Genomic DNA, 16,114 nt, shown 5'->3' on the forward strand with positions numbered 1-16,114 from the left:
GGTTTTTCGAGCCTACAGTTGAATGTCGAAGACAATCGCGGAATTAAGTGTCGTAACTCAGTTTTGACTACCGTTTTTTTTCCGCTTCCGTGACTGCTTCATTCACGGAGAAAATTGTTAGTAACAAACAACAAATCAGTACATAGGTACATCCAACGAATCGGCAATTCCACATATTTAAATAAAATGAGAACTTATATGAATGTTACTTCAGGGACAAGACCAAGTAATCAACATCAATAAACATAAATTAAGCAAGCATTACACCAAACATACATACAGGGTGGAACCTCTCAGTTGATATGCAAAAAATGGAGAAATGGAGCTCTGATTAGCGTAATCTCGCCCCCGAAAGATAGGTAGCGTCGTCCCTCGTTCGGGGTTTCGAGCCTACAGTTGAAAGTCGAAGACAATCACGGAATTAGGTGTCCGTAGCTCAATTTTGACTAGAGTTTTTACCACCCCCGTGACTACTTCATTCACGGAGAAAATTGTTAGTTACAAACAACAAGTCAGTATACATACATAAAAAGAATCGGTAATTTCCACATATTAAAATAAAATGAACAAAAACCTGAATGTTACTTCAGGGACAGACATCAATAAGCATAAATTAAGCACGCATTACACCAAAATTGTAAACAATTACAAACAATAGCATAACGGTATCACACATTTGATTCTGCATTGCGGTTAAACCAAGTAAATTTCAAAAACAAAAATTCAAACACACAAAAAATATAAGTGTGCGTTTACAATGAACGTATACGTAAGAAATACATAAAACGTAAAAATTTCGCAAAGGTGAACTGTATAGAAACATACGAAGGTGTTTACAATGAACGTAATTTTTACGTACGTATATGTAAGCGATATGTAAGTCTTGCGCATAGTCGCAAAGGTTGAAAATGTTTCAAAGTTACGCACGGTCAAATATCATACTACTTGTAGTATGATCTCTGGTTTATTGTAAACAGCGAAGTAAATTTACGGAAACGATACGGATATGTACGAGTTACGGTTTATGAAATATTTACGTATACGTTCATTGTAAACGCACACTAAAAGGTGGAATACATAACACAATTATATACCTAATATAAAGAATTTACTATCTGCACTAAATAACACAAAATAACAACAAACATTTATGGAGCGACGCGTTCACGACCGCCATTCAAGACAAGATGATCACCATCATGTGCTTTGTCTATGATGATCACCAAGATGATCAACGTATTACGTAACTCCTGTTCGTGCTTTTTAGATGGCGCAGGCAGCTTTTTTCCCCCTTCCGCCCCTGGAATTTCCATGGTTGCCAACTCTCAAAAATGTATGTATCGTCGTAAGTTGTATATACAGGGTGGAACCTCTCATGTTATATTTTAACGAAATTTTAAATACAGATACTTCTCATTAAATCGAATCTAGTACATAAACTATGAAATACATGTACGCATGTGCAGAGCTAACTTTTTTTATTGATGAAACGATTTTTATGCAATTTTGATACTAGGCCCATTTGATAAACGCAATTAAACACACTTACAAAAATGAAATGGAAACTCTAGAGCAGACGCGCTGTCGGTGGGGCCAGGGTTCAAATGCGAATATCTCGAGAACTGAATGGCGGAAGTGGGTATTCACAGAAAAAAGTGGAGATCTTGATCTGTTCATGGAACAAAAATCAAATGCTTGGCATGCAACATTCGACCAGGGTCGGATCACTCACCAGCATCCTGTATATAGAATATGAAACAACTAAAACAGGGTTGGTGTTCCTGTTTGTATTTGTATAGTTACTTGAAGTTTGTCTTTTATCGACACATCAATTTTAATAGCTTGTTTTATCAATTTTCAATATTATGAAAAGATAAGCAATATTTCTAATCAATAAAGTTTAAAATTCAATTATAATGTGGCACGAAGCACGCAAACAAGAGCGAAAAATTCGCGGCATGATGGTAGATTACAGGCGTAGAGCTGAACGACGTCGAGATTTTTACGAAAAAATTGTAAATATGTTTTCCCCTTGTAGTATATCCGTTTTAATCGCAAGATATTTCAGAAAGCCGATCCAACACAATTTTTACAATTACACGGTCGACAATGTAAGATACATTTAGATCCAGCAGTCGCGTCTGCTGCTGATAGTACGGCTGCGATGTGTGTATTTTAACTTTTTTCTAACGTCTAACAGTTGGCGGCAAGTTTCTCTTTATTGTATCCTTTTAGGATGCCTTGGCAAGGCGAAATGGATAATTTAATAGATCGCTTTGATGTACGGGCTCACTTGGATTATATTCCTCCTATTAAAAAAGTTGAAGATGAGGAGCTCACTTACGAGGAAAGACAGACAAACTACGAAAGGTATCGAATAATTGCACAGAATTCTTTTCTCTGTATCAGTGAGGAAAAATTTTTAAAGCAATTGCATATGGAAGAGCAGTTCGGCTATACAGAGCCAGAATCGAAAAAGAAGAAGTCGAGCGGTGTGGCTATCGGTTTTAATTACGAAGACGCGACAGGTTTGTACGATTACGACAAGGTAGTCGCATTATTTGCGTGTTATTAGCTTATCCCACGCAAAGTTCAACTGGAAACGCCGAGGAAAATTCAGATGATAATTCGGATAGCGATCTCGATGTCGATTTGTACATTAACGTATCCAAGGTGGACCAGTTTCAAGCGCACGAAATGAATAAGCACGGTTTGAACTTTGGGATGAGTTCTAATGATTTTTACTCATTTTTAACTGATGATATGGAAGAAGCAGAAAGCAACAGATTAGCACGTGAGGAAGAACACGAGAAGGCTTTGTTTTCTGGTCGTAAATCTAGGCGGGAACGAAGGTATAGTTTTTCAAGGTGACGATAGCGTTACTAGCTTTTTGCTTACAGAGCACATAGAGAGAAACGCTTGGCGAATCGGGTTATCAGTCCACCAAGTTACGCTGCTCGTTCATCCCCAACGTATCCTACCTTTCGCGAGAGTAAATCTGCATCTAGATCTCCCACTCCGGATAACACAGGAAAAATTACATACATTACATCGTTTGGAGGTACAAAACAGCCATTATTTTTTTGTAGTGGTATTTCACCTCCACCTTAACCACATAAATATGTGTAATTCATGGAGTCCAAGGAGTAACGAGCTTACATGTGTTGTGTTCACTTTACGATGGGCTACATGGCATTGAAGTTTTGAAAAGTGCTATCACTTTTTTTCATTCATTGGTGCAGATGAACCTTTCGTGTACCTATAGCTTGTAACACTAAATCAGTTTGCATGTTATAGGAAATTGAATAGATAAAAATGGTAGTAACCAAAGCATAAAAAATCTCAACTTGTCTGAATTTACAAACGATAAACATCAAAAAGGGTAATACAACATTTAATTGATTGTTGTACCATACAATTGTACCTTTATGAAATTAAAGTACAGGGTGGTCCGAATTGGACATCTTATGGAAATACTTTTTTTTTAAGAAAAAAATGGGCTCAGGCGTCTGGAGCTCAATTTAATGAGAAAAGCATTGGCGCAAACAGAATTTAGTTATTTCTAATCGTTTGGCCGTTAGGGGGCGTTTCCTGAATTTAGTCAATTTTTTTAATTTTTGCAAAATCTTTCTTAGATCACTTTTATGCAGGTTTGGTTTTTTTATACGACCAAACTACATTTTTGATATGGATGACCCTGTATATTTGGAAGTTTTTGAAGAGCATAAAATTTCCTAAATCTTGAAGGATCACTTGTATTTGTATTAAATATTGCATTTTGTATTGTGTGCCCCGAGGTGTGCCCTATTTAGGTCAGTGCTCGGAATGGAACCGAAACACTGATGTGAAGGTCATATTAATTGTTTCCAGATATGATTTTACTGCATTTTTATATATATATTTTTACGTAAATTTTGCACCACAGTTTCTAACCTGTACAGGGTGGTTCAAATTTGTGGCTTACCTTTGGGGTCTTCGCAACTGTTAGAGGTACTGTACCTCAGTAGGTGAAATGAGATCAAATTTCCCCCTTTTTGTAACTGAAACTTTTGAAAGTAAGTGGGATATCACCAAAAACTGAAAACGTCATATTTCATTTTTATTTCCCCTAGTTTAAACGGTCGAAAATAGAAGGTTCCAGTTGGCACCTTCTATGGGCACTTTTTTTTTAGAACCTGTTATCAGGATTTTCAAAACATGCCAGATGTAGATTGTAGAGGCTACAGGCTACCATTTTGTTATTCCTATGGGCTATGGATCTTTATGGAATGAGATAGAGGACAAAAAAGGAAAAATATGACGTTTCACACTCTACACTTTTATATGAATTTACAAGAAAAATTTCAAAGTCAAATGTTTTACATTCATTTCTCATCAAAACATCCATGGGTAACTAGATGTTTCTGAATCAACATGGCTATGATGGTGATGCATTCAAATGAATTTCTTTTTTTTTCTCTATCATTTAGTAAAAATCCAATATGGCTTCCATAAAATAAACAAAATGGGCGCCTGTAGCTGCTACGTCTAGCGTGTTGTGAAAATTCTGATTTAAATTCTCCAAAAAAAAGTGCCCATAGAAGGTGCTAACGGTAATCGTTCCGATCGTTTAAGCTCGGGAAATTGAAACTGAAATTTGACTATTCAGTTTTAAAGTGATATCTTTGCCTCCATTTAACCTAAAATGTAGCTCTTATAGTTATGGAAATCTTAACGTCAATTTCTTGCTTAATTTTTTACTTTTTTTATATGATCATTATATTACACTGGAAATTAGGAGACTGTGGTACTGCGGCATTGATTTGTGAATCAATTTCAGACATACGCAGACGTACGCCAAAACCCTGTAACATCTATCGTGTGCGAAATCAGTAAAAAAAAACTTGTCTGAAATTGATCACAAATAATTGACACAGGGCCACAGACTCCCGATTTGAAGTGTATATAAAATATCATATGACATGCCGTCACCGATTTTTATTGATTGGTTTTAGTTACCATGGATACAATAAACAAAACTCCATAAATCTACTATTTAAAAACAGTAAAAAAAATAAGGTTTTTATCTCTCGTTCATTGCTAAAATTTAAAAAATGATAGATTATACATCAATATAACTAGGAAAAGGCGCTATTATGGCTAGTATCTCCATCCGCGAGAGGAGGAAGAAAAATCTTTACCATGCGCAATATCAACTTTCTTATTTATAGAGATATTTTTTTGAAATTGTAACCAAAGATTTTTCTAGTAAAGACAAGCATATTGCTTTATGGTTCAGTGGTAGAGCTATAAAACCGGAGGTCGGGTGTTCGAACCTGAGTTGAGGTGAATTTTTTATCTGTGGCAGAGATGGGAATTGCCTTAGACCAGTTTCGAGCATTCTGCCGGCTACTCCGAATTAGGTTTTCTGCAGTTTTCCTTATTCGTAAGCGTGCGGGAGAGGGATAATAAATAAAAATAAAATAAATATTGCATATTATAAAAATCAGATGTGCGTGTGCGCAAACTGCGCAATGCCAACTTTCTTAGCCATAAATTTGAATCACTCTGTATATACCTACCAGTTTTTGAAGAAAAAAGTCTATTTCAGTTTATCGTTGATATGTGCTACATTTTTAATTATAGAAAGTCTAGTGTGTTCAAAATTTGTCCGTCGATCAGTCTGTAGCACGTGTAACTCAGCATAAAGAACTATCAATCTGAAATGTGAACTGATTTCTACTAGTTCAAGTATAAGTATAGAATATGAGGCTGGTGAACAACTCCCTACTTGAAAACTGTATGCGATTCTTCGTCTCATGTCATGTCATCAGGAATATGTACCATGTGTCCTATTTTGTTTGAGATGGTGTATCTCAGCTGTTTTTAAAGGTACGAGCCTTGCGGTTTTCGCCACCCTGTGTCACTTTATTGTGAAATTTTTAATATCACAAACAGGATCATTCTAGCTACGTTTGTTTCTGAGAGACAGGGTGAAAACGAAAAGTTTTACTTTTGGGATGTTATCATATCTTACTACCCAATGTAAGACGAAAGGTAAAAAGTGCTGATTCTAGATATTTTTACATAGAATCCAGTGGCATAGTACAAATGTTTGGACCATCGTTTCTGAGATTTGACCCAAAGTTGGCATTTTATAAATGCAACACCCGTCATGTTTTCCTTCTTCCTGATTACATTGATGTATCATAATATATATTTTTTTAAATTTTAGCCATGAACCAAAAATAAAAACCTTATTTTTTACGGCCTTTAAATAGTAGTTCATGGATGCATGGAGATTTTGATTTTTTTAATTGTATTTATGGCAGCCGATACCAATCAATAAAAATGGCTTATGATAGAAACACTACTTGTAGGCGGAAATACCATTTACTAAATTCATGTCCATTGCATATCCAATATAGGCATTAATCTGGATATCTGCCCATGTAGCCTATTGTAAATTGAAATCTTTTCTATCTGAAAAAGTTTGTTTTTTACGTCAAGAAATCAAAACATTGCAAGTCTGAAATTTGTCAGGTTAACATTCTGGCGTTAACAGCCTGTATAATAATATGCAGTATATCAACAATTATAGATTATATTTAGTGTACTACAGAAAATTCTTATTAGATGATGACGACATACCTACAACAAGTAAACCGAGTTATGCTGATAAACTGAAGCACGGCAAGAAAGGTAAAAAGCGAGAGAGTAGCCGTGATAGAACATTCGCGGCAGATAAGAGAAGACGTAGTTTGAGCAATGATCGCGACAGAAACTACAGACGAAGACGAAAGTCGAGAAGTATCGAATCTAGAAGTCCTCGTTTCAGGCGTAATAGCCGATCTAGGAAGCGGACTACATCTCGAGAAAGGTAAACCACATAGATTTTTACTAAACTATTAATCTTTTGCAATAGGTATCGAAGACGTTCACACTCTCGTTCTCGGGACCATGGGAGAAGATATAAACCGCGAAGATCTTCAACAAGTAGCAGTAGCAATAACAGTCACAAATCGAGGTCGAGAAGTAGAACAACATATAGAAGTACCTCTAGGAATCGATATCCAGTTCGAGCGAAAAGTAGCAGTTCAAGTTCTGTGGCTAGCCCGAACCACAGTTTAGTAACGAGAAGGTTTAATAAAAGTAGAAGTTCGTCTATTAAAAAAGAATCGCCGCCGAAGACTACTGTGCAAAGATATTATGGGCGGAAACGTAGCGACCAAAGTTCCTCCTCAGAATTAGAAGATTTGAGCGATTTAGAAAATGGAAACAGTAAACTTGGTAACAGTCCGTAAGTACAATTTCTCCTCTTAAAGTCTAATTAAATGCGAAAAACTTGAGTGGAAATTCAAAATAGTCTTTTATTCAGTGGCGCACCCAGAAAAAAAATTCGGTGGGGGTTATTGAAATTAGTAAATCCAAAATGTTAACATAAATTATATTTTTAATAAACAAAAGATTACACAGTTACACTTACACTTTGTCCGAAAAAACAAAACAGAACATAAAAGAAATTATTTATGACTAAAAATATTAAGTTAAACTAAGTTTTAATTTTGTAGGTTTCTGTGCGAATTTCTCTAAAATATTTTCCTGAATTTGTCATTCACTTTTAGTGGAAATTACCTTAGTAAGTTGCGATAGTGTTGCGAGCAAAATTCCTTTAATTCTTTAACAAAAGTCTCTCCCAGACGCCATACATATTTAGATATAGTTATTTTCCCAACAAGTGCGCGAAGTTAGTGATTCCGAACCGAAAACAGGATGTTACCCTCGCTACGCTCGTTTTGGTACCTGCTTGAGGTTCGGATTCGCCTTCGCGCGCATGTTAGGAACAATGTTTTTCCTACGATCGTCTAATTATTTTAATTAGAATCGTCAGTTTTGTCACAGGATTTGTCAAGATTTGAAACTGCTAATTTATTGTGACAATCAAGTTGCATGGTTGCTATGGATTAAACATGCAAATTATAGTGCGCGAATTGATCACTTTGAATGATTAATTCATATACGATTGTAGGAAAAGATTATTTTAAAAAAATCTATCAGTGCTTAAATTCGGGGGGGGGGGGGGACCCCCCCTATGGGTGCGCCACTGACGTTATATGGTTATATTCTAGTATTTTAATATTCCTTCCAATATTGATTATATTATAATTATTGGGGGGTGTATACAATCATTATCATTAGTTCACTATCATTAGATCATTACGAAATAGCCAATAGAAACAAAGCTTTATAGTGCATCGCTAACCAACAAAACCATATATTGTTTCTATTGGCTATTCCTAAATGATCTAATGATAGTGAACTAATCATAATGATTGTATAAACCCACCATATACGAATATTACATACAGATTGCTAACTTTACACATTTTAAGGGTAACACATAGATATACTTAAAAGCATCCTTTATTGAAGCAGCAGTATAAACATGTACCGTTTACAACTGTAAAATAACGCTTAAATTGTGTTTGACATTTCAGTGTGTTCTGTCACTTGTTCCTCGTTGCATGTTTCTCCTTCTGGGATAAAAGGTATCACTGTAGTCCCTTAAATGGAAGACAAAACACGGTGATTTAGTCCCCATAGTACAAAAAAGCAATATTCGTTGTGCTTCAGTAATCATTAATGTTAAACTTTAAATCAATTCCATAACCACGATTGAATTTCCTGGTAAATTTTGTATAAGCTGTTTCTTTCCTGTTTTCTATCTAAACTCATTATTTAGGGCTCCTGAAACAATGTTTACATCAATTACCACTAGTAAGGTGAGGTACAGGTTTACAACTAAAAACACTTTAAGCAATTTACATACCATATCAAAAATGTTTCAAAGAAGTTTTTTTCTAAATTGAGTCACTGTAAAGTTTGCTATAGTGACTTTATAGAGACGGTGGCAACAATAGAAATAGTCTAATTTCTGATTGGTTGTTGAGTGATGCCACTTCTGCCCGGTTTGCATTTCTTGACTTCAGTTTCCACATTTTTGGACTAAGTATGTCCAACTGAATTTGAAAACAAGGAATAATTAAGGGTAACGGAACTTCCTCCATAACTCCACAAAACAATTTAAAAAATAAAAATTGTGTGCTTTTTCCTCTCAAGTTTCTCTCATTTATTAGAAATTGTGATCAAATCATACATGATTAATTTTTTGATTTCCAGAAATGCCCTTGAAACTAAAGCGACAAGCTATGGTAATGCAGTCTCTGCCTTCAAAGTCAGTAAGAACCGCCTCTTAACTATTTTAGTTTGAATTTAATTGTTAATAGTTTATACAGTAATTTTCTTAATAAGACAATTTAAATTTCATGTATAACAGACAACTTACACGAATAGTAATCACACAAAGAACGCTTGTAAAATGTAGCGTAATTTACAGAAATCAAGCTCTTCCGTACCGATAGTCGCGTCCACGACACTAAATTTACAGGAAAAATTGAAAAGGAAACGGCAAGCTTTGTTAAATAAGCAATGTATGTATGCCCTCGGAACTTTTTCTTTTTCATTAAGTTAATTGTATGTGTAGTTAAGGCGGACAAATTAGCCGAACAGCTCAAAACTGAAAGGGAGAAGCAGGAGCAGCAGAATAGAGAAGACGAGTTACGCGAAATGGCCATTAAATTAAGGCGACGGTAATTTAATTTATGTACTCATAAATAATTTAAACTGGTGCTTTAATAGGCAAAGAGAAATTCGTCACGCTTACGACAGTCACAGTTCAGACAGTTCCTGTGATTCGGATGATAGAAATAGTACATCTTCTATCAACAGAATCATGAAGAGTCGGAGCGGTAGCCCAAAAGAAGCCAATGAAGAGAGAGCGTCGAAATATAGGGAATCCTCAAGTAAAGATAAGGAAAGAGTCAAAGACAGAAAAGAGACAGATTATCAAAGTGCGACTAAAAGCTGTTCACCCAAACCTTATATTGAGTGTGAAAAACGAATGTATTACAATGACGATAAAGATAGGGATATGAAAAGGAGGAGTGATTACAAAAAGGATAGAGATTCACGCAGTGATTATTATAAGGATAGAACTAGCAGGTCATTGGTGGACTACTGATTGTTTATACTGTAGGTAATTATTTCAAGGTATGTATTTTATATGTAAAGCTTGATGCAAGAATTCCTGTTTTTTTAAAAATAATTATGTGATTATATTGTAATCAAAGCAAATAATAATTTAGATGATGGTGGAAACAATTTTAATGCTAGTAGAATAGCGATTATTTGATGTGTATGATGTAGCAATTAAAATAATTTATCAAACTTGTACCTTTAATTAAAACATCCACATGTATCCTGTCAGCAATGCATTATGTTCTATGTGCTAATTGAACCAAGTTCCATTCTATGGTTGCAGACACCATCTATCGATTTTTATTTTAAGCCATATGGGCCCTTGTGGCGCTACTAGCTTTAGGCTTGATTGCCACTTGTCTAAACCTGAAGCTTCTTAGGCCTTTCTGCTCGAGGCATCTTAGCCAGGGTTGGTCCACTGTCATCGTTAGACACCCTCCTGGTTTCTTCAGCACTCACTATTTCTTATGCAACAAACCAAAGTGCTCAGTGCATCAACGTAAAACAACCCGTCGTACATCAATTACACCGTTCGATCATTAGAATAAAAGCCCAAAACTCGTGAAATACTTCTATTCAAACTAATAAATGAATAATCGTTTCTGTCATGTCAAACGAACTTTTTTTTAATCAATACCATCTTGGAATTGATACTAAAAGCACAGATTTAAATATACTATCTGTGCTACAAGATTAATACTAGGTGTCTCTGACACCAAGAATATGCTCCGTGCTCTCGTTTGTGCTGTCCAGAAAGTAGGTGTTCCAATAGTCTCCTTTGGAACTTCTTTCTCAGCTCTTAGTGTCGCACCTTTCCATGGCTTGATGCTCGTCACCACTCCTTCGAGCGATTATGCAGTGGTCTCATCAGCACAGTTGATCAGCAATCAGCCTGATTTTAACATACAACCTAGGAATTGAGGACATACTGTGGGTTCCAGGTTTCTGATGATTTTAAGGATTCTCTCTTGAAGTACTTTAAGCTCTTCTATAGTGAAGTTCACCTCTGTGTACCTGCCAGGCAGTATCCGTACCTTTTTACCCTCTATAGCCTGTTTATAGGTTGTAGAGGGATTGACCGTGTCCTGTGGAACTTTGTCTGGGTAGCCTCGGACCGGGACCTTTTCTTCTCTTTGCCCGAGTTACCTTGTTCTCTCGGTGGTACGTGCTGTCGGTTGGTTTACTCTGTTGCTTGAGCCGGTTCTACACTATGTTACCTGACAGTACCGTTTCCTTGCAGCACCGCTCATGTGGGGCACGGTCCGTATACTAAACGGTTGCCTCAGTCAGTGCAGTTTTGTGGGCGCGGAGAGAGAGGGGAAGTTCCCGCGTGTGACGTACTCTCACCTGCCGTAGAATTTTCTGACGTTTCTGTATGCTTGACGTTTGTATCATTTCTTATTTTCTTTCAAGGTATTGAATTATTGGTTACCTATAAGTATAAATTAAACTGGGACCGTGCCGCATGTGCCTGCGAAACTTGTGCTTCATTAAGACTGGAATGGATCAACAAATCTACAGGAAAGACAAGTGCAATCCTCCGTGTATTTGCAGGTTGCACTTTTTGCCAATGGCACTCCATTGGAAATTAGATACATCTAGAGAAGAAAGAGTTAGGACAAGGGAACGCAAGCGATTAGTAGAATCACTTCTTCAGGATCCAATTGACTTAACCACTCCATCAACACCATTTAACATTCAACACCAGAGCTCCGTGTTCAAGAAATAAGGTGTAGGTACTTGTACATGGACAAGCAAGACATTAGATTTAGAGCTAAAGCGCCAGAATGGACATCCGGGGCCATACAGAATTAGACATGAAAAAAATTACATCAAAAGCCGTCCAGTCGTTTAGGATAGGAGTTCAGTCACACACATCCTTACAGAACAATTTTATATATCAAGATAATTATGCATGTAATACTAAATTATAAACCTTTCGATTCCTTTACTAGTTTTATTGGTACCTAAACGTATATCAAACGTCGACGATCGTACGTATGCACCGGCCACTGTGGAAATGTCAAAGAAATAAACTACTCCTGATACGATAACAAACACAAATCAAATATGCAAAAATTAATTTTTTTGCATATGGTACATGAGAATTGTGTGGTGGGCGGTGCTTACTGCGGGCTGAAGTACGTCACAATTGGCAGTGCATTTTATTGGTTGTTGGGAAGTGAGGCAACCGTTTAGTCCAATGAATAAAGAATACTACTATTCATTGGTTTAGTCATTGTATATGTACCTACAAGTAGGCCAACGGTCGTTTACTTTTGGACACCACTAATAGATGGCGAGGACACTAGAGTCGCCATTTATATATCTATGGAGTCGCCATACAGTGTCTCTATAAAGTCACTGTAAATCGCCAGATTATTTTGTCAAAAATGTAGCTGTCTGTAATGCAGAGGTCGATAACTAAGATGCGTGTTTAGCCTGGTGCCTAACCAATTAAAGCATAATTTCGCGCGTAGATAATCCGTAAAACAATTCAATGGTAAAACAATGGTTCCAATGAAGTATATACTCTATAATTCAATGTTTAGTTCAGAGATAAACCTACAATTTACGCGTTTTAGTTGTATATAATATCGTCATCAGATACCCCCACTTTATGAGCAATTATAGCGACTAAAGTATTCTGGATTGTAAAATCAATGTTGGTCGCTTTAACAAGAAAGACATCTGTATGTACTATAAAGCGGAAGTGTTCATTTTAGAGCGGTTACATTACCATAGATGGCGTATTTCGTCATTGTGAATTGGCACAGTTTTGAAATTACCGTTGCAGGCCGAAAACAAATGCATTTATTGTTAGAAGAGCGTGTAACGATGGGTTTGTTATGTTAAAAACAATAAACAATCACTAAATATCCAGAGATTCCTGAAACATAAAATTTAAGTCATTAAAAGTCTCGCTATTGCCGAAATGCCGTTCATAATTAAATGTTACGCCAGGTTTGAGCCGAACCAAAATAGACACCCCTTAAATTAAAGCTAATACAGCGAAAGAGACAATATTACGTATTTTGCAAATGTTCGTTGGAACACAGCAGGTATAGGAGATCGGGAAGAATGTAATTTTGTTGGGACGAGTCCCTCGGGGCTTTGCGGTCTTCCCTTTTTGCAAACAGTCCGGCATGGTCCATACGAGCTTAGAATGTGAGATTTTTAGAACGGTTTTCCTGCATTAAGCCGTTTTAAATGCTAGGACAGCATCGGTGGAAATCACGGACGTATAGCATTTGCGAATATTATTGCGATTCTCCTGTTGCTTAATCAAATTAAGGCCACGTGTGCGATAGGGTTAGTTATGCACATAACTTCAGGATTAAGAGTATCTATAGCTACCGATATTTAAAGGAAAGATGTGGTTTCTTAAGTTATCGAATTAGGAAGCTCACATTCTGAGCGTAGATGGCGAGGAAAGGAAGGAGCGTGTTTGCGAATGGTGCTGTCAAGGAGCTCTATGACTCTCTAGAGGCCTCAAGGTCCTGCTCCGTAGTATGGACGAAGCAGGACTAAAAACTTTATCTTACGTTTCTTACTATATCCGCACCTGAGACATTCACATTTATATGAATAATTGGACAAGTTTCCTGTTTATAAATTTCGTTCGGTTTAATATCTGCGTATGCACCTTTGGCTATAAAGATCGCATGTAAATAGCTGTAATATTGATATCTTTCGGTGTAAAGGCGTTTTATAAATTGAGCTTTCTGTTGTCAGTTTCTGATATAAGAAACAAATAGCTGCAGTCCCTGCGTCCCAGTGCAATATCAACCTTGTGCCGCTGCGGCCCATTCAATTACAGGTCCTGTCTTTTCCGATCGGAACCAACTTGTTATCAATAGCTTTTTATTGTTTACGTTACCGTGAAATATTATAATCTTGGTTGTTGCAGGCCAAAAAAAAAAACAACAGGATCCAAACGTGTTTCTACTAGCTTCAATAAGCTAATGTAATCGAATAATTTTAATGATGAAGTATGTTTAAAATATTGTAAGTAGGTAAAGTGACTTACTATATCACCGTTATTGCTTATACAGGGTGGTGGCTTGCGTAACGCATCATAGGGATTTCAATGTAAAATTCATAACATGCGATTATTGGCTCCCCAAATTATTTTAGAGCAAAAATGTATTAAAGTTTTTTGTAGAAAAAAATTTCTTACGCCAAACCACCGTATTAGTTTTTTTCATATAAAGACGGAAAATTGGAAAAATAAAACCCGCATCTTTTTCAATAATCTGCGATGCCATGGAATTTTCTAAAACAAAAAGATATCCAGTTATCAATTAGCAGCAGTTCGAAATTGATTTTATGATCGACTTGATTACTGTCTTGCAGTTAATGGTGACTTATTCGAACATTTATTGTAAATTGTTATACATATTAGGAAACCGTTTCTAGTAATTTGCTCTTTCTTTATGTTGAATTCGCTGTTCTAAATATAATACTTTTTGATAGAATCTGATTTGTTTTATAGCAGACATTCCATGGCATGACTGATTATTGAAAAAGATGGGGTTTTATTTTTTCAATTTTCCGTTTTTATTATGCAAAAAATTTAAAGCTAATACGGTTGATTGACGTAAAAAAATTTTTTCTACAGAAAACCTTAATACATTTTTGCTCTAAAATAATTTGGGGAGCCAATAATCGCATGTTATGAATTTTACATTGAAATCTCTATGATGCATTACGCCAGTCATCACCCTGTATACGGAGGAAACTATATTAGTTTCTAATATTTGTTTGTAGTTGATCAGGGGAACATGAACAGAAAAACTAATGTCTTCATCAGAAGCATCCAGACCATAAATTAACTCATCTGACTAAGACTTAGTTAAGCTAAAGAGTTTGTCGAACAACCTGCGAATGACTGATTAGAAATAAAACCTAAACGAAAATCCACACCAATCCAATATAGTCTTTTTGTGTATACCGATGAGTGAAATAAAAATGCACGTCGCACGCACCTGTATCTCAGAAAGTTTCAATGGACCATAAAATATACGCTGCGTATGCGTGTATCGCTATTAATTAAAAGTCTAGTCTGAAATAACAATAGTCTGAAGAAGCTAAATGGAAATGGTACATCGAAATTGGTAGCACAAAACCATTATTAACGAATTAAAATGAAAAGATCGAACGTTTATACAAAGTAATCGACTTCAACGGATGTATTTGGCAAATTGAGCCTTGAATTGAGTGGTGTCATCAACGGATCGAACAATCAGAGCAAACCTTCGCGTGTTTCCAATAATTACTGCAAAAGTGCTTTTCGGTATTGTGACCAATCCCTGAGGAATTTTTGGTGTCCATTAACTAAGTAGGTATTTTTCTAAATTTCTCAATATTTGTGAATTTAAGAAAATAGATGTTATTGGCCATAAAACCGTCGACTAATCGCAAGGAAAACCACGCATTTTACGAGTTATCTAGAAATTCTAGAAACCCAGTAGGTAACCGAGAAGTGAGAAAGGAACTGTGAAGTTTATATTCTTCGTGCAGTTTTTGCGAGTATCTTCAACAGTAGGTATCAAAAGCCATCCTTTCAAGTTTGTCTCAATTGTTTGTCAATATTTTGTATAAACTGAATATTTTCCGTAGAATTTTTTGTAGTTTTTCACACCCGACCTCCGGTTATGTAGCCCAAACTCTATCACTTTACTTAGCGTATTCCATAGGAGTGTGGATTCGGACTCGTAATGAGGTAGGTAAATTTAATTAATAACAACTTCAGGATCTCCCCATAAACGTAGAATAAGTATACAAAAATGTTGTAGTTAAACTGGTTACGACATGTTTCGAAACTTGACTAGTTCCATTATCAAGTAATACATACAGGGTGCCCATTATGTATGGAATATGGTATATATCTCGGTAAATGTCGACTGTGTACAAAATTTCTCTATAGGTATGAAAGTTGTTTAACATTTCATTTCTCATAATAAGGCAGCATTCCATTGTTTTTATTTCAGAAAACAAATGAATTACGATAAACAATTGAATTTTTTAAATATCA

General features: G+C 36.0%; 1 protein-coding gene across 2 annotated transcripts; it reads left to right on the forward strand.

Annotated features, from left to right (window-relative positions):
• The first annotated feature begins 1,784 nt into the window (after window positions 1-1,784).
• Window positions 1,785-10,260, forward strand: LOC116168053 (CLK4-associating serine/arginine rich protein). 2 transcript variants are annotated; one of them, XM_031483702.1, is made up of 11 exons: window positions 1,785-2,015; window positions 2,069-2,166; window positions 2,236-2,528; window positions 2,576-2,852; window positions 2,901-3,061; window positions 6,616-6,859; window positions 6,905-7,279; window positions 9,160-9,214; window positions 9,377-9,470; window positions 9,524-9,629; window positions 9,679-10,260. In XM_031483702.1, exons 1-11 carry the CDS (start codon window positions 1,917-1,919, stop codon window positions 10,058-10,060), a joined length of 2,184 nt encoding a protein of 727 aa, XP_031339562.1. In that variant the 5' UTR covers window positions 1,785-1,916; the 3' UTR covers window positions 10,061-10,260. The 2 variants fall into 2 exon arrangements, with proteins under 2 accessions (XP_031339562.1, XP_031339563.1); XM_031483703.1 differs by lacking the exons at window positions 1,785-2,015; window positions 2,069-2,166 and having other exon boundaries at window positions 2,230-2,370; window positions 2,429-2,528; window positions 9,679-10,259.
• Window positions 10,261-16,114: the final 5,854 nt, after the last annotated feature.

The sequence above is a fragment of the Photinus pyralis genome, unplaced genomic scaffold (assembly GCF_008802855.1).
Source record: "Photinus pyralis isolate 1611_PpyrPB1 unplaced genomic scaffold, Ppyr1.3 Ppyr1.4_LG4, whole genome shotgun sequence".
NCBI classification, from domain to species: domain Eukaryota; kingdom Metazoa; phylum Arthropoda; class Insecta; order Coleoptera; family Lampyridae; genus Photinus; species Photinus pyralis.

What these genes read in the sequence shown, in the direction of transcription:
- LOC116168053 (XM_031483702.1), top strand. Translation starts at nt 1,917, where the DNA reads ATGTGGCACGAAGCACGCAAACAAGAGCGAAAAATTCGCGGCATGATG. An exon ending in AAATCTAGGCGGGAACGAAG is followed by an intron (nt 2,853 to 2,900) that starts GTATAGTTTTTC and finishes TTTTGCTTACAG; the next exon opens with AGCACATAGAGAGAAACGCT. An exon ending in AGCTTTGTTAAATAAGCAAT is followed by an intron (nt 9,471 to 9,523) that starts GTATGTATGCCC and finishes TTGTATGTGTAG; the next exon opens with TTAAGGCGGACAAATTAGCC.